Source organism: Saimiri boliviensis, chromosome 5 (genome assembly GCF_048565385.1).
Source record: "Saimiri boliviensis isolate mSaiBol1 chromosome 5, mSaiBol1.pri, whole genome shotgun sequence".
Classification (NCBI taxonomy): domain Eukaryota; kingdom Metazoa; phylum Chordata; class Mammalia; order Primates; family Cebidae; genus Saimiri; species Saimiri boliviensis.
In genome coordinates this window covers 130273474-130297718 of record NC_133453.1, presented here as the reverse complement: position 1 = coordinate 130297718, position 24245 = coordinate 130273474, and the positions used below count along the sequence as shown (strand labels likewise).

Below are 24245 nucleotides of genomic sequence, written 5' to 3'. Positions count from 1 at the left end.
ACTAAACTAGAATATAAGAGCAAATTAACCCAGCAGCAAAGGACTTAAGAAAAAAGCAGGTGAAAAGGAGACCATTTAAACATTAAAAAGGTGAAGAGATCAAAAGTATTAAAAGAAAGTGACAAATACTGAAGACAGACTAGGTCCAACATAAGGATAAATGGAGTTCTTGAAGAAAACCAAAGCAAAGGCAACAGGGAAAATACTACAGACTGTAATTCAAGAATAACTTCCTGAAATCTGAAAAATTTGTAACCACCTATGAAAACAGAACACTGTGAACCTGAGAGCATCAACCTAGGGTAATAAAAACCAAGGAATGTTCTTTAAAACTACTTGTACTTAGAAAAAAACTCCTTTGGGTAGCTGGGAGCTGTGGCTCACACCTGTAATCCCAGCACTTTGGGAGGCCAAGGCAGGCAGATCAGGAGTTCAAGACCAGCCTGGCCAACATAGTGAAACGCTGTTTCTACTAAAAATAGAAAAAATTAGCCAAGCATGGTAGCAGGTGCCTGTAATCCCAGCTACTTGGGAGGCTGAGGCAGGAGAACAGCTTGAACCTGGGAGGTGGAGGTTACAGTCAGCCACCATTGCACTCCAGCCTGGGCAACAAGAGCAAAACTCCCAACACACATGCACACACACAAAAAAGAATTTTAAGATGCATATAAAAAAAACATAAGCAGGCCGGGTGCGGCGGCTCATGCCTGTAATCCTAGCACTTTGGGAGGCTGAGGTGGGTGGATCACTTGAGGTCTGGAGTTGGAGACCAGCCTGGCCAACATGGTGAAACCCCATCTCTATGAAAAATACAAAAATGAGCTGGGTGTGGTGGTGCACACCTGTAGTCCCAGCTGCTTGGGAGGCTGAGGCAGGAGAACCACTTGAACTCAGGAGGTGGAGGCTGCAGTGAGCCGAGATCACACCACTGTATTCCAGACTGGGCAACAGAGCAGCAAGATCCTGTCTCAAAAACAAATGAGAAATATCAGTGATTAATTTAAAAAAGTTAGAATAACTGCTCGTTTTGGAGGGAGGGACCTGTAATCGGACAGGGCACATGGAGGGAGGGGCTTCAGGGTGTATGGGCACATTTAATTTCCTGATGTGGGTAGTGGTTAAAAAGATATTCACCTGATAATAATTTACTACAGTGAAATACTTGGTATGGGTAATTTTCTGCATTTGTGCTTTATTTTAAAGTAAAAAAGCAAAAAACTGGCAGGTAATATTAGTGTGAAAACCACTCTGGGAGGAGATGAATAGGGGCAATGCTGAATATTAATTACCTTCATTTATTGCACTTTTCATTAAAGGTCCTCCTTTGAGAGCCTCTTCTGTGTTGGAGCGGAAGAGAACTCTAGGGCTATGCGTCGGGGAGCAATCCTCTGGCAAGGGAGTGCTGCACTCAGCCATGTCCCGGAAAATCATCTCCTTCTCCTCCAATAAGAGGAGGATTTGTTGGTCCTTCTGTTGAAGTTGTTCTGCAGGATGGAGAAAATCATCTGTGATTTGATTGGTTTAGCATTTCAAGATGAGTAAGACATGAGCACCACCTTGTGGTAATTTACAGAAAGGGACAAGATGGGACACCCTCCCTTACCTACTGCCCTTTCTTTTTCACCATGACAGCAATATTGTTTCTGTTCTGTAATCTCGATCTGGAAACCACTCTGGATCTTTTTGGCGAACCATGGAAACTGTGACCTAATAAGTCTGCACTTTGCTTCTCTCCCTTGTCCCGTTTACTTCTCAGCCCACTACTCTCTAGCTTCTGCCCGTTCTGCAACTGCTCTTTCCCAGCTCAACTTCATGAACGACTCCAGAGAGATCTTTTAGGTTTTTTTCCAGCGTTGATGATTGCTTCTTCCTTTAAAAAACGTTTGCCTCTTTCACTTTTAAGACACCAGTTCTATTCCTACTATTCTTTCTCAGGGCACTGTACAGATCTGGCATCTGCAACGGAAACTCTTATCTGGGCTCCTGTCTCAGCTCCATCCTCAGCTGTCTTAATTTTTTTTTTCTTTAGACGGAGTTTTGCTCTTGTTGCCCAGGCTAGAGTGCAATGGCGTGATCTCACCTCATCACCAACCTCCACCTCCTTGGTTAAAGCGATTCTTCTGTCTCACCCTCCCAAGTAGCTGGGATGATAAGTGCGTGCCACTATGCCCGGCTAATTTGGCATTTTTAGTAGAGAAGAGGTTTCTCCATGTTGGCCAGGCTGGTCTCAAACTCCCAATTTCAGGTGATGTGCCCACCTCGGCCTCCCAAGTGGTGGGATTACAGGTGTGAACCACCGTGCCTGGCCTGAGCTGTCTTTACCTTACCCACTTTCCTCTTGATCTCATTCGTCCCCATGGCTTCAATTATCTTCTATATGCTGATAATCCATAAAAAATCCTCCCCTCTTTCTTGGCAGTAGACCATGGGGCCCAAGGTGCCACCTCCACTGAGATGCCTTGTTCCCAACATGTGGTCTAGCCCACCTCCTCCTACCTTTATTGTGGAGTCTTCCCAGTCAACAACTCATCTTCTAGGTCACCTGATTTGGAAACCTATGAGAGATTCTGTCTCCTCGCTCTGTCCCATCACCAACTGACCAGATTTTTATTTTATTTTTTGAGACCAAGTCTTGCTCAGCTGCGCAGGCTGGAGTGCAGCGGTGCGATCTTGGCTCACTGAAACCTCCTGGGTTCAAGTGATTCTTCCGTCTCAGTCTCCCAAGTAGCTGTGATTACAGGCACCCACCATCATACCCAGCTAATTTTTCTATTTTAGTAGAGATGGGGTTTCACCATGTTTGGCCATGGTTGTCTTGAACTCCTGACCTCAGGTGATCCACCTGCCTCAGCCTCTCAAAGCGCTAGGATTACAGGTGTAAGCCACTGCAGTTGGCCCCAAAGGACCAGATTTTAATAACGTTACTTCTTATATCTGTTCCCTCTCCAGCTCACTGTCACTTGGCCTAGCCTAACAGTCTTCCAAACAGTCTTTCTACTTCCAGTGGCTTCCCATTCCCTCTAGCAATTCTCCTAACTGGCTTCAGCATGTTAAAAAATCATTTTTTTTAAAAGTTACATCATTTCCTTGTTGCCTTTTAATAGCTGGTGCTTTTCCAGCTTCACCTCTCATCCCTCAGCCCTAACCCTCCAGACACACCAAACCTGTCATTCCTTGGCAGACACGTCAAGTCCTTTTTCACCTTTGCACATAACTACTCTTGTGGGCTGAGACTGCTTTTTTCAGATGTAGCTCATGCAATAGCTTCCCTGTGAGACTTAGGCTGGAGGCAGGATGAGCAGATCCCACACATGCTGCATGTTGCCTGTGATCTAATAAACCATTTTGTGGCCCATCATTCATGTATGTCTCCCTTGCTAGAGTGCGAACTTCTCAAGGGCAAGGGCTCTTTTTAAGGTATCTTTGCATCTGTTGTACTTAGCGGTATGCCTAGCCAGCTACTTAAAGCAGGAAGACTTTTATCCTTGTCATCCTAATCATGGGCCAACAAATTTGCTGTAACTCTGGCTCTGGACTAAATCTGTCCATATTTTTAATCTTCTCCTTCAGTAAGATAGAATGCTATCACTTGTATGACTTAAGGCCTAACCAAACTCCTTAGGTGCTTACATTTATTTAACGCTAAGCCTTATTTCTACCCACAGCACAGTCTTTACTTTGAGACATTCGACAAGCCACTGGCAAAGAACACCAGGCTTTGCTAAGACAGGGAACAGAATCTTGGCTTAGCCACTAACTACACACATAACCCTGGGTTGCTTGTCCTTTATGGGTCTCATCTGCGCAATGGGGATTAGAATGCCTGTGTTGTAAGGATACTGACAAGACTACATGAAACAATTAGTACTCAGTAAACAGGGATCAAACATAGATCAATACGTACCCTTCTCCCAAAACTTCACCTCACAACTCATTTGTGAGTATGTGGGTAAGTGATAATGCTAGGGACCGGCAGGAGGATTAAATCAGATTAACTAGAGAATTCTTTTCCCCAAATACCTTTCTCTCCTTGTTTTAATCTTAGATGTGACTATAAATTCTGGCAAATACTCCTATGACAAAGTACAGATAATGTCATGAGGTTCAAGAACACTGATCCTTAGTTAAGAGAATCAATATTCTCTTGATCCAGTATTGGACACACCCTTAGAGCCATTCTTTACCAGGACCCATGTCAGCCTGGACTTTGCTTCTCTTTTGTTAAACAACTATTCATTTCTCTGCTTTCACGTGGCTGCTGGGGCAGCTTTCGAACTGAGGGCAAGCCTGTACCCCTAAAATCCACCAGCACTCTTCTGCAACTGCAGACATTCCAGACAAGGGTCTCCAACTACTCCCAGTGCCTCACCTTTTAATTCTCGGGCTTTGGTGTCCAACATTTTCTTTTCTTCCTCATTCTCACTAGGAATTCCTTCATCTTCATCTCTGTTCCTAAAACAATCCAAACAAGACAGAACAAAAAGTTCCTATGATGTCACTTACTCTGGTCACAGTCCAGCCTATTATGAAATCACACAGAGACATCAGGAGGGCTGGAAAGGCTGCGGCCTGGTGGTTAACTTACAGCGTGTTGATTGTGTCTTGAATGATCTGAATCCAGCTGTTTCGTTCCTCTTTGGAGCTGGCATGGACTTCCACCATCTCTGGATCTTTCATCCCCATGCTGATCAGGAATAAACCTTTCTCCTCGTGTGCCACTTCTCTCACAATCAGCTTCTTTAAAGAGATCACTGTTGACTTCTGGTCCTGGAAAATGGGAAGAGGGCAAATATGAGATACATAAACAATATTCTAACTCTTTAGGACAACTTCAATCTAAGGTAAGACCAGATGCTATTATAATATAAGCACACAGTCTGAAAAATAATGGCAGCTTTAGGATAAAGAGAAATACCTCCTTATTTCATTCAGATTTTTAACAAAAAAAGATTTTCAAAAGGGAAATAGTAATTTATGGCTCTAAAGGTTCCAGTCATGTTTTCTACATGATGAATCTTTCCAGGTTCCAGCAGTGTCATACATTAGCACCATTTATGGGCTCAAATGTGAGAAATACTCCAGTGACAACTTTCTTCATAGGTCAAATAGTCAGATGTCCAAGACAATAAAAAAGACTGTGATGAAACAGAGTAATACTTTTTGGGGAGGATGGGATGGCAGAAAATTGTGAGGGCATGTGGGAAATTACTCAGAGGAATTTGTCCTGATCCCATTTACTTTTAAGGGGGTGGGGGGAGAGCAATAATATAGTGCCTACATTCCAAAACTAACCTTGCTGCTGAGAATACTATTACAAAAGTAACAATTCAGCTTACCAATGATGCGAAGATGTACTTCTGGTCTTTTTCTTGAAGGAAAACTAAAATGTCAGTGAGAAGAACTGCTTGAACCTCTGGAAAATGGAAATGGGAGAAGGGAAGATAGAACGATGACTGCTTGATAGTAACCCACAGTCAGAAGGGTTTTTATTGAAGGGTGTTTCAGCAACACATATACCTCCATAAGGGCAAACTCTGATCTGAGACCATGATCCTCCAAAGCAACAGTTTCACAGTTCTCCAGGAGTTAGATCTGGTCACCAGATTTTTAGAGGCATTTTAAAAGGGGATTTATCACCAAAGCCTTGTTTTGGAAAAGTTTAAGTTCTCAGTCCTAGAAATACACCATAGGCCAATTTAAGACTAAAATACTTTTAAGAATAAAGCTGAGAAGCTGGACTTCTACAGATGTTAAATTGTGAAAAACAGCAGCATAGTCCACAAAATCCTCAGGTTGCAGTATTTTTCAACTTTTGATTACAGTAATCGGAAAGGTGTGAGGGAGGAGACAGCAACGCTGCCCAAAGATAAAGTGTAGCAGTATCTACACCTAATGAGCAAGAGAGCAAGAGTGCCACAAGGACGCCTTCCAGTCATACAGGCACATGTGAATATAGGGTTCTTTCCTCAGCTCCCATATGCTATAGTCAACTTAAACTCTTGCTCTGATTAATCCTCTAGGAGTAGGAAGTAACATTTTCCACTATTCTCTTAAGGATGGTTTGACATCTCTGGAGTGGAGTCTACCTTGAGCTGGCAGGCTGGCCCCTATGTAACATCGTCACTGTGGAAAGTGAAGCCGACAAATCCCTGGGAAAGGATGGAACTGACTTATGCAGTCCACTCCTCACCTTTTCTTTAACCTCTGCCACAACTGGAATCCCTTTTCTGTGGAATTCATTGCAAAGCTATGAATAAAAGAGAAGGAAGGACATCTGATTCCTAGAGAGGTCTAATTTTTCAGGCTAAACTATAATTTTCTGTGTACTGCCATCAGTTATGAAAAAGGTTTTTGTTTCTAAGCTTAAATAATTCAGTTGCCTGCACCCTCTCCCCCTCCAAAAAAAAAGCAAGACACAATTTTTTAACTTCACTGAATCTTGAAGTTTATATGATCAGTGTCAGTGGATCAGAGAAAAACAATCCCTCCCCTTTCAGAGAGTACCCAACATAGTACTGGCTGTTCTTGGCATGAGTTCACTTGGAGGCAAAAATGACTAAACACCAACTCCTATCTTGCTAGAGACATTCAAGGCCAGAAACCTGTCATTCTGCCACTGGCTTGAACACAACTTTATTCCAACAGCTGGAATCTATTAGTTTTTATTTTGGGAAAAAATAGATTGCTAGGCAAAGGAAAGAATAAAGTGCTGGCTCCAGGCAGCAGCAGCTTTAGGAAATTCAGGCCCTTAAAAGAAAGGGCAGGTATTTCTGAACTGCCAGCCTGCTTAAAAGTCTCGAAGAGAGCTAGGGCTCTCAGAACATCACAGAATATTAGGACTGGAGGGAAGAAGCCTAGTTCATCACAGAACCATGAAATACACAGCCAGTTGGTGGTAGGAAAGGAGGCATCTTTCTATCTTTTCTGCCCTTCTTTTTCATGCCTTCTGTTACAAGGCAGGCCCAGATGAGCTCTTCCCAAAGCAACAGCCTCCTGATTTATCTGTCACCAGTCTCTCTGGACTCTGAACTGTCCCTAGTCATTATACTAAAAAACCATCTCACTTTTCCTTTTCCTGCTTGCTATTCTTCTTTTTGAACCCATTCTATGCCCTGTTCCCTCATCAATAGTATCAACCGTTAAGGCCTCAGTCTGGAGAATGCACCTCATTACAACCTGGCCCCTCCCCATTCTTTGGGCTGATTTCCCATCACTCCCCGTCATCCACTCAGCTTTCTGTGAGTCCCGGGCATCCACTCCTCCCTGGACGTGCCACATCCTTTCAACTCTGTGCTTCTACTTTTTCTTCCTTACTGTGGAAAACACTTTCTACTTATGTACCAGGTACCCTCCCTATCATCGTTCATGACTTGTTCCTATTGCTATTCCTCTTGCTTTCTCCTCCTTTCCAGTGCTTGCCACTGTAGAACAGGTACCTCTTTTCAAGTCTCATTTTGAGTTCAACTTCTAAGCAGCATGTCCTGCTTTATTCATTGTTGAAACCAGCTGATCTCCTGGAACTTCTTTACTACTTGTTCTAAGCACAGGTATCACCGACAGCAGTTACTTACATCATCACTTACACCTCAGAAATGAAAGCAGCACACATTTCCTCCACCTTCTTTCTACACCAGGGAGGCTGACAGCCCCGGGTTAGCCTGCTTCTACATCCTCAGCTTACTGAGGCCAGGGCGAAGGGGTGGGTATAACTCAAGGCTATTGGTGTAACATATAGGCCCATGGAGTATAGATTTGATGAAAACAAACCAAAAAATCTAATGTACAGATAAATTAGAAAACAAGCCTCATAACTTCACTAACTTGATACAGCTGACCATTTAAAAAGTAAAAATTAAAACTAAATGGCAAATGGGCATCTTTTATGATTTCTTTTGGTTTAAAGATATAAGACCATCATAAAGTATAAGAATAAATCTAACTGATATGCATTGAACCTACCTTTCTGTAAGATGTCAGGAGCTGCAAACTCCTCTAACATCTCTTGTGAACAAGTGGTGTGTTTGGAACTCACGGATTCTGTGAAACTGTCATGGACTGTGTCTCCCTCCTAGTGAGTTTTGCCACAGACCCCAATTCCAACCTGGCTGTCCATCTCTTGTAGGGGAATACACCTTCCTTGACCACTTGCATATGTGCACCCATCTTAGCCTTTCCTTTTTTTTAAATCTCATTTTCCATTTTCCCTGACTGCATCATTTCTTTGTCATCTTACTATATTTTCTATGACTTTGTAAGCCATCACAAAACATTTTTGATGTAAGACTATGAAGAATTAAATGCTTGTTGCTCTTGGGTGGTATCTGGAGACGAGCTCTCTGGCAAAAAATCTGGTAGTACATTTCCAACAAAAGCACTTGGATTTTGCCTGCTGTACCTGGGCACACACTGAGACAAAAGAGCCAAGCCTCACCTTTCAGTCTTCCTGCTGCGCTCTTCAGAAACACACTCCCATCACGTACAAGCTTCTTCCGTTTCAAGTCTTCCTTGGCAAACATCTGTCCACTCTTCATCCTCATGATCGACTTGCTATCTGTCTTTGTATAAATCTCATTGAGACGCACTTTCTTTTCATAACTTGCCACTTTGCTGTCTACAGCTCCAATCACCTCCTTTACCAGGCTCAAGGACTGTGCTAGGTCTTCCTGCTCCACTTCATCATCTGAAAGGAAAGAATAATTCTGTTTTTTTATGGCTCTTTTGGACAAAAGCAGAGGGTGAGAATCTTGACTTCTCACTCCACATCATCTTTTAGCTTTGTGGTTATGCGATCAGAGGGAAGCCAACATGGCAGAAGTCATGTGCCTAACCCTCTTGCTGTCCTAAATTTGATTCTACGAGATGTCAGAAGTTTTCAATCATATAAATAATATGCAATAATATGCTGTGCTCTAAAAGTAAAAGGAACTAAAGACTTCTTGGAGGGAGAGTAGTAGCAGGAAGAGCAACCGAGTTTTTATTTCTGTTTTATTTAATCTTTAATGTACTGCCTTGTAATCTTTAATATAACCACTTAGAACAGAATTAGCCAAGAGAGAAGCCAGTAATTACTGAATAAGTGAAAAACAGCAGCAATTCTAGTGCTTCTGGGAAGAACTGGTGGAAATTATCTCCCAGCCTAGTGATAAGGGAAGAGTGCTCAGGTCACTGAACTTCAGATGGAATCAGTGGGGTCCCTTTTCCTCTTGCTATCATCCACCCTAAGTCTGGTAACATAACAGTCCAAATTTTCATTCAAGAAAATTATTTTCAAGATAAAACACAAGGTCTCTTTTAGACCTACTACAGCATGAAATAGCTCTTCCATGGGGCCTCCAGTGCTACTGGCCACAGAGGAAAACACTCCATTGCCATACAACACTGAGCCAGAATGGGAGACTCACCTTTGGTACACTGCAATATTCTTTGGAATAAAACTGGGTACTTGGTAATCCGCTGAGTTACAAGCAATATGCACTCTGGAATTCCAAGCCTCCTTACAACCGAACTGCTCATCTTCTTCTGCAAGAGAGTACACAGACCGTCAGGAATCACATGAAAAAACCTCTCTAGTAAAAGCCGACAGGGACACAGTGCTGTTGACGATGATGGGAATTTTCATCTTTCATATCAATACCTTTACAAAGGCTTGAAAACGCTTATCCTTGGTATAAAGGTCTTTGAAGTAGTTTACAGACTGGTTATGTTGCCCACAAAACTTGCCGTATGTCTTCTTTAAGCGTTCTGCATTCTCACCTGAAAACTGCAGAGAAAAGAGAACAGAAGCTATGTCATGGGGCGCCAAACTCATAAAACCGTTTTGTAAAATGTTTCCAGTCCATATGTGAAAGTCAAGAGTGCTTCCTCTTAACTTCTCCCAAAAAACTGAAATGGTGCAGCAGCTTTGGAAAGCAGTCTGCCAGTTACTCAAGAGGTTAAACTGTAAATGAGTAGACTATATGGAATATGGATGAAATCTCAATAAAGCTGCTATACAGATTTGAAAAACAAAAAATCTAAGAAATTTCATGTACTGTGCACATAGGAAATACAAAATGTATTCTAAGTTCTATTTGTCATAAACAGAGTAATAAAATAATGAGATTCACTAGGAGATTTACATGAGACAGTCTTACATATCTGATCTTGGTAAGTCAGACGTCATAAACAGCCATCATTACCTAGGGATCTGTTTGTACTACTTACTTCGGGCCAGCAGTCCTAATAATTCTACAAGGCCCTTAAATCATTCCCAAGTGTGTGCAATCTCAATGGTTCATATCAAGGTATGTTCACTTTGTGGTAAATCAATGAATTTCTGTATGCAGTTCAAAAAACACCATGCTAAGCCATTGATTTCCACTTCCACTAAAAACCTCCAGAGGCAACACAAATTGATCTTTACCAAAAAACTGGAAAGGCGGCTCAGGGTAGCTTTTCCCTTCACCATTAACCAGTGGAGGAGCTGAGGCAGGCAGACAGTAAGTTATCTGCTCACATGACAAAGCAAATGCCCCAAACGGTGATCCGAGCACTGGCACAAAGAACCACCAAATGGACACTATGGGTTAAACTGAATTCTAGCACCACAGATCTTACCAGGGGTTCTACCTAAGTCCAAGGAGGTTCAAATGGTAAGTCAAAGTTTGATGAAACACTAAGTTAGATGAAGTCTAAGTCAAAGTTACATGAAAACAGAGAGGAGGGGCGGAAAGAGAGAAATGGAAATGCTGAGGGATGTTTCAGGAGGAAAGGCCATCATTTGTAGGTCTCCCTTTTGAGCTCTATCTTTTGCAGCTATCTGTGTTCAAGCATTTGCCACACTGCATTTGCATTTATTCCGTAACACGCCTACTTTTACCCTTAGAATAGGAGTTCCCTGAGGCAGAGGCCTAATCTACCTTTGTAGTTCCACCTGGCATTTAACAGATGCTCAGTAAATACCTGAAAAATGAATGTGTGCATGTGGAAATAAATTAATGAAGTGAGGGGTATGGGCTCAAGAATACAAAGGAAAGACAACATATACAATTCTCAGACAAGTTCCAGCAATTAAGCCTCTGCTTCTACACAGCAGCAGATATTTGCCCAAAACCTTTGGGGAATCTACATGTTTGGGGAAAAGGTCTAGTCAGATGTGCATGTTATACACCTCTGCCTGGAAAGGTTATACTGGCAATGTGTTTTCAGAAGAGTATTTTAAAAAGAAACATTAAAGTCTGTCTATGACAATCACATCCGTAAGTACCAAAGTAACTTTTAGCTTAATTTTTTTGGAGTATGACTAAAACCATACCACCCCTTGATAAAAATTAATAATACATATTTTATTCAGTATTTTACAGACAATTATTCAGTTTTCTGTGCTTCAGCTAGTTTTTAGATACATGAGATCCTTCTGATTTGAGGCAGAGGGGAAAGTTGAAGATTTCTAACATGCATATTTATATAAATTATACACACCCACACACACACACACCCCCCCACACACACACATATTTTGATTTGGGGTCTAATTCCCTGGCCCAGGCTGGAGTGCAGTGGCACAATCACCATGGCTTGCTGCAACTTTGAACCCCTAGAGTCAAGTGATCTTCCCACCTCAGGCTCCTGAGTAGTGAGGACCACAAGTGTATACTACCACATCTGGCTTTTTTTTTTTTTTTTTTTTTTTTTTTTTTTGGTAGAGAGAGGTCTTGCTATGTTGCCCAGGCTGGTCTTGAACACCTGGCTTCAATCAATCCACCCACTTTGGCCTCCCAAAGTGTTGGGATTACAGGTGTGAGCCACTGTGCCCAGCCCCAAATTTTTTGAGACAGAGTGAGACTGTTTCCCGGGCTGGAGTGCAGTTGCCCGATCTCAGCTTACTGCAACTTCTGCCTCCCAGATTCAAGCAATTCATGTGCCTCAGCCTCCTGAGCATCTGAGACTACAGGTATATGCCACTATACCTGGCATGCAGGTGTAATGACACGCATCTAATTTCTGATTATTTTTAGTAGAGATGGGGTTTCATCATGTTGGCCAGGCTGATCTTGAACTCCTAACCTCAGGTGACCTGCCCACCTTGGACTCCCGAAGTGTGGGGATTACAGACATGAGCCACCACTCATGAGCCCAGCCATATTTGTTGATTTCTTAAACTATATTGTTTCTGACGATGGCATAGACTCTAAGGAAGAAAAACTAAGTTTTACTGTGCATCTATCATATACATTAGGTACTTTATATATATACTCCCTTTAACTTTCTAAAATAGCATTACAAGAGAAACCCCTACTGTCTGCATTTTACAGAAAAGGAAATCAAGGCTCAAGATAAATAACTTCCCTGAGTTTACACAAATAATAAATGGTAGAAACAAGATGAGAATGCATGGCTATCGATTCCCCAAACTTCCCTTTTTCCCAGTGTATCTAATGAGATCCTCCCATTCTCACCTGATTTACAAGCACATCCCCTATCCTCTTGATGAGAAAGTTCTTTTCACTTTTATCCACCAGAGACTCCTTCTTCCGCTCCAGAATCCTCTGAAAGAATTGGCTATGGATACCGATCAGCTCATCCAAACAGGGGAACAGCTTTTCTACCATCTGCTGCTCAAAAAGCAGATCCGTCATCATCCCCCTGCTGTACACATCACTCATGATCTTGAGAGTGCGAACGTGATGTAACTCTGTCTGCATCAACTCTAAAAGGAGGAAAAAGATCAAGGGTCAGGAACACTCTTTTATAAGGATTCTCCCTCAAAGATCATCTGCTGCAGTCCCAAAGCTAATTTAGAGCCCAATTTGAACCTTAAAATTGGGTTGCTATCTTTCTCCTAAAAGTGTTCTCATCTTTTTTGTTGTTGTTGTTCTTTTTGAGACAGGGTCTTGCTCTGTCACCCAGGCTGAAGTGCAGTGATGTGGTCACAGCTCACTGCAGCCTTGACTTCCTGGGCTCAAGCAAACTTTCCGTTTCAACCTCCTGAGTAGCTGGTGCTGCAGGTAAGTGGCATCACGCCTGGCTGATTTTTGTTTTTTTGTAAAAACAGGGTTTTAATACGTTCCGAGGCTGGTCTTGAACTCTGGGCTCAAGTGATCCACCCGCCTCAGCATCCTAAAGTGTTGGGATTACAGGTACGGGTCACTGCGCCTGGTCACGTGTTTTCATCTTATTCCTCTATTTTTCACGTGTCCTATTTTCTGGTAATAGGTACACTGGATTCCACCAGTCTTAAATAATGATTTCCAAAGAGGTCTTCACTGGATTCAGCACCTGTCATAACTGCCTGTATACCCAGTTCTCAGAAACGGCTTGGTTTAGTTTTTAGCGTAGATAAGGAACAAAACTGACATATTTCCTTCTAGGACCGCTGTATACATAAGCACTCATATGTAAGTATAACATTCAGTAGAAATGGAAAAAAAGAATGGGGCAAAAAGGAGATAGGATATACCAACAGGACTATGTCTCTGTGCCTTAAAGTTTTCAAAGGAAATCTTTTCAAGAAGCCACATACTAAAAAACTGATTTTCTATAGCCCAACAAATTACCACATAAAAAATGCTGGACAATGCAAATCAAATATAAACAGAGCAAAATGAAGAATCTCACCATAAATCACTTCTTGCCGTTTGACCACATCTTTCTTTTGCTGTTTTAGAAATTTGCTGTCTATTATCCGACTCCAAGACTCTGCTTCCAGCTGTCTGGAGTCCATCTCAAAGTCTCCCAGTAGTTGTCCTTCATTCATGTCTGTACCTACTCCTCAATATAGCAAAAAATCAGTATCAGAATCTTGGGTTTGTGACCTGTAGAATAAGCTTATGTTGGACTTGCCTCAAGATGACAGTCGATTTCGTAAGACACGTGAATATAGGGGATATAACAGAGAACATATTCCAGTACCAGAAAACAATCAATGTCCTGCTCAGGAGTGACAGACTACATTGGTGACTTTGGTTAAGAGTAATAAACATCACATAAATCATACATGATTAAGACATGACTCCTATCTACATGAAGAATTGGAAGGGGCCTGGTACCTTTTCATATTTAAGAGAGCAGGCTTACAATAATAGCTCTGAGAGCTAGAACGGTACATGTACAGAAGTCTAAGGGAAGAAAAAGATTTCTACTAAAGAGTATGCCCACACTGAAACAGATGACATCCTTCACTTGACAGCTAACAACTGGATGAGTCTGATTACCCAGTCATTACAAAGCACTGGATGCTTTACAGAATTTAGAAAATCTTCACAGGATACAGAAGAGGGAGGCACTATCACTCCATTAAGACTTACAGTCCAGGTTAACGGCACACACAGTCCCTACAGAGGCATATAATGTGAGCCATAACTTCCTCTTACCCTCATCAGTAAGTGATTCTGTTGATTCATTGACCTTGCTGATTTTATTTAGTGAGTCTGTTGAATGAGACAGGAATTTCCACGTGTTTGACATGTTCTCATCATTGCCAACTCTGGGGGCAAAAGAAAATACAGACTGTCAAATACACTCTGATAACCCACGGCTTGCATTCTTAAACAAGTACCTGAAGACTCTATAACGACAGCTGGTTGGAAGCAGTACAATGACTGAAGACAAACTGCTTATGTCAGGGCCACAGCAACACACACACTGCCTGGTAATAAAGTCTGGAAGCATTTAGTATCACCGTAGACTCAAACTGTGAGGACTTCTTGAGCCTTTTTAAAGAGTGGTAAGAAGCAAGGAGAACTTTCTTCCCTCAAACCACGTACACATTATGTAAGAAACTTTCTGTTTAAAACTTATTGCCGGCTGGGCGTGGTGGCTCATGCCTGTAATCCAAGCACTTTGGAGGCCAAGGCGGGCGGATCACCTGAGGTCGGGAGTTCAAGACCAGCCTGACCAACAAGGTGAAACCATGTCTTTAAAAAAAAACGTACTGCCTAACCAGTGTACTTTTTTCCCCTGTTCTTTAAGTAACTACAGACCTAGCACTTATCATCAACTATATTCTCTTCAGACTTTCTCTATCCCAACTCACCAGCTAGCACACAGGCACCCAATTGGTGTTTGAGTAGACATAAAAGCAAGAACACTTTAAAGACCAACTTTTGAAAGTTACTAGAAGAAACTTTAGTCAAGTTGTAACTTGGACAAGCACACTTTTGGAAATAATGAGAATACAAAGACAAAACAAAACAAAAACAACCTGAAACTTTTTAAAGGAGGAAAAAAAAACATTAGCCAGCACAGAGGTTAGGAAATCCAAACAAAAGGAGATTTTTGCATTCTTTAGTTAGGAATTTTGCCCCAAGCTAGGTTAGAGAGAGACTCTGAGTTCTACATTTGAAATGGCTTATTCAGCTGATAGGAAGGCAGGCATCTTAACCAAAATAGTCAGCAACATCATCATCATCGGCCCTGTGCTAACTACTTGACAGCCGAGACCTCTGCAGGAGACCAGAAAAGAAACGCAGTGCAAACCAGTGAGTGGGAACCTAATAGTCATAACCAGCTCAGCATTCGCCTTCATAAAACTGACTTAAGTGTTAAGAGGCCAAGATGTAAAACAGAGGTAAGAAGAAACAAAACAACCAGGTTTATATGATCAACAGAAAAGCATGACATCTGAAAATGTAAGTGGTTACAACCAAAAATTCTCAATTAAATCATCCTTTTTCCCATTCCTACTTATTTTGATCTAAAAAAGAATCTTTTCAGAACTCAGATTCTTCACAACTAGGACTGATGACATACAAAGCCTAGAGCAACCAGCCTGCTAATGGTATTTAAAGGAGAACCTTGAGACAGAATGACTGTCAAGACATGCATCAAAAATGTAATCCCCATCATCGTTGTCTGCAACACTCAACGTGACTTTACAGATTTCTTTAAAAAAAAAAAAAAAAAAAAAAAAAGGCTTTTTGTCAAATGATGTAATTATTATGCTCGTCACCTAGATGCCAAATGTGCTATCTTTAAATATCTCTACTTACCCAGTAATGTTCTGTATGGAGACACTTTTGGAGAGCGAGACACTCTGCTGGGACCGTCTATTAGCAAATATCTGGGTGGTAGTGGTTTCATCCACCAGGAGGACTGCGGACCGAGGACGCTCCTTGGGCTGTGAGGCTGCAAAGGGATGACACTAACTGAAGCATCATCCATGCATTCCCACCTAGTACTGACCCATCTGACAAAAGCCAAACAGAAGTAAGGCGCTTTACAGTAGATTTGCCTTGGAACTGTAAATTGGTATAAAAACTCCACGGAGGATACTTTGGTGATAACTATTGACACTGTAAATGCCTATAGTCTTCGATCCAGCAATTTCACTTTTAGGCTATGTTTATTTTACAAGATAAACCTGTATATTCATGAAATGATGTATGTCCAACATTATTCAATGCAACACCACCGGGTAAAGCAAAAGACTGGAAATGACATGAGTATCACAAGAAGACTGGTTAATAAGTTATAGTACACCACATACAAGAATACAATGCCACTTAAAAAAAAATGAGGATACTTTCCAAGTACTGAAACAGATGGATCTATCTCCAAGATCTATTAAGGGGTGGAAAATCAAAGTGCAGAACAAAGTATATGACAGGCTATCACTCATGTTTGAAAGAAAGAAAAATAATCCAAGTTGTATTTACTGTAACAAGGGAACTCCAGGAAAATAAATGAATAAACTAAGAAGAGTGGTTACCCCTGGGGTGGAATAGGCAATTGAGATAAAAAATCCTGTGGAAGTTTTATGTATTTTAATATTTAAACTCAAATAAGATTGAAAGAATTTTAAGGGTAAAAGGAACCTTAGAGATAACTGGGAGGAGCATTCTTTAGGACTGATCATCATGAAAACATCTGGAGTGCCTGTCAGACATGAAATCTCAGCCCTCCTCGTCCTCTAGGGGTGGAACCCAAGAGTCTATGTATCTTACAGGCTCAAATGATTCTTCTGCTCACTGCTAGAGAACACAGATGAGGAAAATTAATTTATACACAAGGAAAATTTAACACTTGTTTAACATCTGTAACTACAGACGACCCTTGAACATGGGTTTGAACTACACAGATCCCCTTACATGTGGAAGTTCTTCTGCCTTTGCCACCCGAGACAGCGAGACCAGCCCCTTTTCTTTCTCTTCCTCCTTCTTGGTCTACTCAGTGTGAAAACGACAAGGATGAAGACCTTTATGATTATCTACGTCCACTTAAACAAATAGGAAACATATTTTCTCTTTTAATTTTTAAAATACAATTTTTTGCTTAATTTACTGTAAGAATACAGTATATAAAACACATAGCATACAAAATGCATTAACTGTGTTACTGGTAAGGCTTCTGGTCAACAGTAGGCTATTAGTGGGTAAATTCTCGAGGAGTCAAACATGTACGTGGATTTTTGACTGCACGGGGGCGCAGCTGGCACACCTATCCAAGGGTCAAATCTAATTAGTTCTCATTGTGCATATCTCTCATTAACATGACTAAAGAGGAAACTGGAGACCTAATTTGCTAAAGTGGTCATGCTGGCACTTGGTAACATTTTTCCTTGGTAACTGAGTTGCTGTCCCATTCACAGATTGCATTATCTGTTCATCCCCAGGAGTGTCAAGAGGTGAAGGAAATAAGACTGGGGTGGTAGTTATGACTTCACAGTATTTCAGGATGTCTCGGACTCAGTAAGCATTAATAAATCATTAATTTCCAATTCAAACTCTATTTGGAAGAAGATGACACAGTAAAATAGCAGAAACCCGACCAGACTCTAGCTGCAGGAAATACACAACAAGTACGGGATGTGGGTCCCACCCCTTTGCCCCAACCCCACCCAAGAGAATAAGACCAAGTGAGTAGAAAAGAGAATAAGCTTAAGAGTTTAAGAGCCTGGAGCATACCCTGAACGAGCACATAAAATCTGATGGAAGAAGAAAACACTAGTTCTTGAAGAATGGCAAGGATGTGGATGGGTCAGAAGGAAAAGAGAGGACAACTCTGATGAGAAGAACTGGGAATGAAGGCAGAAGTAATTATGCAGTATTAAAGTAAAAGGGAGACACAGGGTAGAAGAGAAAACAGGTAGAAGGAATCAGTGAAAAGGTTGGAAAAGCAGAATGACATTAGGCAGAGCTCATAGCAAAAGCCAGCAGAGGGTGAAGAAAATAACAGCTCTCCTTATTTGAAGCCAATCCATACTCTACCCAAGTAAGTGACTCAGTATCGCTGTTTCCTCATTTGTGATGATGACAGCAGTGGAAGCTAACACTTAAGAAGGAGTGCCTACTAAGTACTTTATAGGTATGATCTGATTTAAACCTGACTACCATCCTATGATACGATTATCATGCCCCTTTTACAGAGGCAGAAAATGAGGCACAGAGAGGTTTGGTAATGTCCACAGTTACACAGCTATTAAGTAGTGGTGTCAGACTTGAATCCTTACAATTTCAATTCACAGTCTGTACTCCACACCACTATGTTGCCTCAGTGTACTACAAGAGAAATAAGGATATTTGTGAGAGGGCCGGGTGCAGTGGCTCATGCCTATAATCCCAGAACTTTGGGAGGCCAAGGCAGGCAGGCAGATTGCTTGAGGTCGAAAGTTCAAGAATGGCCTGGCCAACATGGTGAAAGCCCATCTCTACTACAAATACCAAAATTAGCTGGGCGTGGTGGCAGGCATATATAATCCCAGCTACCTGGGGAGGCTGAGGCAGAAGAACTGCTGGATCACAGGAGGCGGACGTTGCAGCAGAGATGGCACCACTGCACTCCAGCCTGGGCGACAGAGTGAGATTTAGTTTCAACAACAAAAAAAGAGTATTTTTGAGGGTCTAAGGTAATACGCATGACCCTTGCACATAATAGGCATTTGTTTCTAAGAAAGACATGAAAGTAAGAAAGAATTCAGACTTCTGAAACAACAGTCACAGGAAAAAAACTTAAGGAAGTTAGACACATATAAAAAATATGTGGAATGGGTGAGATCACAGACTGAAGTGGGTATCAACCTGGAGAAGCTCTTCTTCTAGGCATCTATATGTAAAGATGGACTATAAATGGATTAAATAGGTATAAAGGGAATTCACACTCTTGTGGGTATATAGACTAGTACAGCCAGTCAGGAGCTATCTGAAAGTACTCAGAGAAATTCAGCATAAAGCAGTGGTTTTCAAGCTTGAGTGGGCATCAGAATCATCTGGAGATCTATTAAAACACAGACTGGGCTAGGTGCAGTGGCTCATGCCTGTTATCTCAGCATTTTGGGAGGCCAAGGCAGGAGGACTATTTGAGGTCAGGAGTTTGAGACCAGCCTGGACAACATAGTGAGACCTTGCCTCTACAAAAAAACTTAACAATCAGCCAGGTACAGTGGCGTACACCTGGAGTGACAGCCACTCAGGAGGCTGAGGTGAGAGGATCTCTTGAGCCCAGGAGTTTGAGGTTCCAGTGAGCTATGACTGCATCACTGCACTCCAGCCTGGGTGACAAAGCAAGATGCTGTTTCTATTAAACACACTCCCACACACCACAAAAAAACACAGAATGCTGGCCCCATCCCACAGTTTGTGATTCATAGATCAGGGTGGGGCCCAAGAATCTCTACTTCTAAAAGCTCATTTTCAAGAACACTGTTTGGGGAAAGTCTCACAGAGGCTCCCATGAGCCAGCTAAGAAGATATTAATCACTGCATTATTTATGGTAGTAGCTGGAAGCAATTTAAATATTCTGTCTCTAGGGGAACTAATAACTAAAATTAGAAATATGCTTACGAAAGAATACCACGCCATAGTCTGAAACAGCGTACAATAACATGCATATCTCGAAATGATACTGAGTGAAAAAAAAAAGAATATGTAAGCATAAGTCATATTTTCTAATTTAAATATAAACAAAATATTTTTTTCAAAGTATACATATGTCTTCAGATATGGCAGATTAGAAGGACATACATTAACTATACCACAGGGGGAATGAGATGGGGAATGGAGAATGAAAAGGGAAAAATATCAGTGAAACCAAAGTGGAGTCTTGCATGCACTGGTGAAAATAGTTTGACGTGAATGAAAGACTGTGATTTACTCAATTCTGACTAACACTTGAGGTCCTTAAAAAAAAAGAAAAGAAGCATTTTCTGTAACTTCTCAGTTTATAAAGAAGTTTAGGCTGGGCACGGTGGCTCATGCCTGTAATCCCAGCACTTTGGGAGGCTGAGGCAGGTGGATCACGAGGTCAGGAGTTTGAGACCAGCCTGGCCAACATGGTGAAACTCCGTCTCTACTAAAAATACAAAAATTAGCTGGACATGGTGGCGCGTGTTTGTAACCCCAGCTACTCGGGAGGCTGAGGCAGAGAACTGCTAGAACCCAGGAGACGGAGGCTGCAGTGAGCTAAGATTACGCCACTGCACTCCAGCCTGGGCCACAGAGCTAGACTCCGTCTCAAAAAAAAAAAAAAAAAAAAAAAGTTTAACAAGCCAGGTCTCATTTGATTCGTATGACTGTAAGACACTAAAAACAAGTCTTTAACTCTCAACTATTATTAAAGAGGAAATTGAGATGCACAGGGGTCACTTGCTTAAACACACAGGGCAAAGGTGCTGCCTTTAAGCTAATATACAAACTGTTCTAGAACCCTTCCAAGAGGGTTTGATGGTATAATGTTAAGTTATGGGTCAAGGAATCTGCAGGATAAAATAGCAGCCTTCTCTCACCACAAAATAGGTATTCATATCTTGACTATGAATAATAACTGAATATTACAACAGCATTTTTACATTCAGAACCAGAAAGCCAGAAAGGGAATTCTGTGAGGTGGGCTGAGCTACTTACGCTTGTTTCTCATAATGACCGTGGGCAGTGATGATGTGTCCTGTGCCTGAAGGTTCCCTCTGGGCTGCTAAAGAAAAAGAGAGTAAGTCCACTGACAAGTCACCTCTGACAAGCCCTGAGAGGCCGAGTAGGCGGACAGCAGCTCAGCCTCCTCTCCCGCTCTGCTTTCACATTGCCCTGAGCTCCCTGTGTTCCAGCCTCGGTTGCCCTCAGCTGCCATCCTCTAAACACACTGTGTGCTCCAATGCTGCGATGCTGTCTATCCTGCGATGCTGTCTATCCTGCCTGGAATGCTTTTCTCACCTTCAGAGGCATGGCGTTCTGCTTCAAGACTATTTAAGTATTGCCTCCTTGGCAAAGCCATCCATAGCTTCTTTCCTTTCCTCACCCAAGGCAGTGACTGGCACCCCTTTCTCATTTATAGTAACTGTCTGCCTGTCTATCTTCCCCAGAAGACTGCTGGTGCCTTAAGTGCAGCATCTGTGACTTTTTAATTTCATTTCTAGTAACTAGCATTTATAAGGTGCTAAATTGGGTAAAATGCTAATTTTAGTTAATACTTTTATTGCAGCATATAACAAAAATACTTTGAGCAATTATAGATTGACGCAATTAATCTGAGATAAATCATTAGAGGAACTAGGTTACTTCTTATTTAAAATGAAATTCTGGGCAGGGCATGGTGGCTCATGCCTGTAATTCCAGCACTTTGGGAGGCCGAGGCAGGTGGATCACCAGAAGTCAGGAGTTTAAGACCAGCAGGGCCAACATGGCAAAACCCCATCTCAACTAAAAATACAAAAAATTAGCCAGGCATGGTGGCAGGTGCCTGTAATCCCAGCTACTTGGGAGGCTAAGGCAGAATTGCTTGAACCCAGGCAGCAGAGGTTGTAGTGAGCCGAGATTGTGCCACTGCACTCCAGCCAGGGTGACAGAGTAAGACTCTGTCTCCAAAATAAAATAAAGTAAAATAAAATAAAATAAAAGACAATTCCCCCATTTAGGTTACATTCTCCTATATGAGAGATGCTGCATCTCTATCGTGATTGTTCTGTGTAAGCTAGTACATTCACAACAATTGAGTGTTACCAGAGATCACCAACTCAAATGAATATGGTGCATTTTTACATTCAGAACCAGAAAGTCAGAAAGGGCAGGTAACAAATGGCAGAATCAAGCTGGGGTGGGGTGATGTAGGGGTGTAGGAAGGCAGCGGCGGCCTGGAACAGGCATAACCTGTCTAAAGGAGGCAGCTCCACTCAGCTCCAGCCATCTCTCCCTCCCTGCAAGGTGCTCAGGCTCCACTGTCGAAGCAGACTCCCACCCTCAGCCTGCTTGTTAAGTTTAGAGCTTGTATTATAGCAGGGGGAAGGTACAGACTATAAGAAATCTACATAACAATAAATAAAGATGGGTAAACATAGAATTTAAGAAGGTGATAAGTACTACGGAAAAAAGGAAAAACTGGGAGTGCTGGGTACAGGGAATTATCAGGGGGCTGAGGGTTATAAATCTTCCAATTTTTTTCAGGAGAACTTAAGAATCCAAACTGATACAAAATATTATTTTGAAAGAACTGCACTGACTCACATTTTAAAAGTACTACATGAGCCAATCAAAATATATGTCCACAAGCTGAATTAGATCTGGGATTTTTTTTGCCATTTTGATGCTAGTTTTAGTGCTTCTCAAAGTGATGTACTTGGACTATCAGCATCATCTGGGAACTTATTAGAAATGCAAATTCCCAGACTCTCCCCCAGAATCTGAAATTCTGGGAGTGGGGCTCAGGAAGTTTTCTTTCTATAAACCCTCGAGTTGATTCTGATGCACAATCCAGATTGAGGTCATGGCACTAGATAACTGTGTTTGGTTACTGGGGAAGCATACAACTCATTAATCATCTGTGTCGACATAGTTGCAAAGCACTCCTCTGACAAGGAATGAAAAGACACGGGTAACTAGAACACTGAAAACTTCACAGACTACCTAAAAAGTATGCCCCCAACCCACACTTTTTTTTTTTTTTTTTTTTTTTTTTTTTTGAGACAGAGTCTAGCTCTGTGGCCCAGGCTGGAGTGCAGTGGCACAATCACAGACCGCTGCAACCTCTGCCTCCCGGGTTCAAGCAATTCTCCTGCTTCAGCCTCCCAAGTAGCTGGGATTATAGGCATCCGCCACCAAGACCAGCTAATTTTTGTATTTTTAGTAGTGACATGGTTTCACCTGTTTTGGCCAAGCTGGTCTCGAACTCCTGACCTCATGATCTGCCCACCTCGGCCTCCCAAAGTGCTGGGATTACCATGCCCAGCCCCCACGCTCTTTCCTTAAGGGCCACTGAAAAAGCATGATTACATAGTACACATGCTCAAGGCAGATACTACCATAAAACAGTATCTGCCTATTATTACATCATGAGGTCAGAGCCACCTATATTATGTATCCGAGGAGAAAAGTGCTACCAGACAGGCTGGGGCTAACCATAACACCTCCCCACCCCAACCAGCAGATCAGTGCCCCTGACTTCCACCTGCTGCCCTGATGGTTCTGAAGGAGGAAGACAGGTGTATGAACAGCAGGGCAGGCCTGCAGACATCACTAAGATGAAAACCACTTTAATAGCAACATGGAAATATTAAAATCACCAAGAAATGTATATTGAACGCGAAGTTCTAAAAGCGTTTTCTGAAAGTCTAATTCCCCAGCGTTAATCAAAAAAAGGATTGATCACTTAAGAGAAAAAAATATGTTTTTAGTTACAATTTGCTCTCAAAGTTGGTACCAAATGATTAAAATAAACAAAATCCACCACAACTTCAACTCTCCCAACTCCCGAGGATCTTGCTGGTTTAAACCCTTTTATTTTAAGTCTTCTTTTAGCCAGAAAGTCTTACCTTCATTTTGACTTTTGCACAGGAGGCTAGACTTTCTCGGCAGCCTTTGTGGACAAAAGCACCACAATCTGAAAAGAAAGCAAACCCAAGGTCACATGGACGAAGCAAACAGATCCTAGATTCTGAGTTTCCACTGCTGTTACAAGCGGCCTCTGAATTTCATAGTGAAGTCACTCACACGTGAGAATGTGACTAAATGAAATTATATAGCAGTCCTCTTCTGGGAAGCTGGTCTGTGATGTTATTTGGAGAAGGAAATACAAGAGCAGATGTGATTTCTAATTAACAACAACTAGTAAGTCTGGAACTTTTCAGACAGAAAGCTGAACGGCTACCAAAACTAAAAGTGAAAGTGTGTGCCATCAATGTGTAAGTCTAAATTACAAATAAGTACACAAATAAAGTGCCGACAGGAGTTATACAATTTGTATGACTGTAATAAAGCACAGAATATAAAATCTGAAAATATTAACTCTGTTTTTTGGCTTTTTGCAGCCCATTCTCTGAGACAGGAACCACACATGAGAGGTCATG

General features: G+C 41.8%; 1 protein-coding gene across 13 annotated transcripts in view; it reads right to left on the bottom strand.

Moving 5' to 3' along the window:
- The window catches only part of AKAP13 (A-kinase anchoring protein 13), a 383896-nt gene that overhangs the window by 8959 nt on the left and 350692 nt on the right, over positions 1-24245 (bottom strand). For 8 of the 13 annotated variants that reach the window (XM_074399972.1, XM_074399973.1, XM_074399971.1 and 5 more), the window contains 13 exons: positions 23712-23779; positions 20818-20884; positions 15969-16104; positions 14352-14464; positions 13597-13749; positions 12438-12688; positions 9635-9760; positions 9402-9519; positions 8432-8680; positions 5337-5413; positions 4586-4767; positions 4370-4452; positions 1290-1484 (listed from right to left, as the gene is read on the bottom strand). In XM_074399972.1, the coding sequence (XP_074256073.1) occupies positions 1290-1484; positions 4370-4452; positions 4586-4767; positions 5337-5413; positions 8432-8680; positions 9402-9519; positions 9635-9760; positions 12438-12688; positions 13597-13749; positions 14352-14464; positions 15969-16104; positions 20818-20884; positions 23712-23779 (1818 nt within the window). The remainder of the gene's footprint in view (positions 1-1289; positions 1485-4369; positions 4453-4585; positions 4768-5336; positions 5414-8431; positions 8681-9401; positions 9520-9634; positions 9761-12437; positions 12689-13596; positions 13750-14351; positions 14465-15968; positions 16105-20817; positions 20885-23711; positions 23780-24245) is intronic. The other 5 variants (XM_010349957.3, XM_074399980.1, XM_074399975.1 and 2 more) reach the window with 3 other exon arrangements.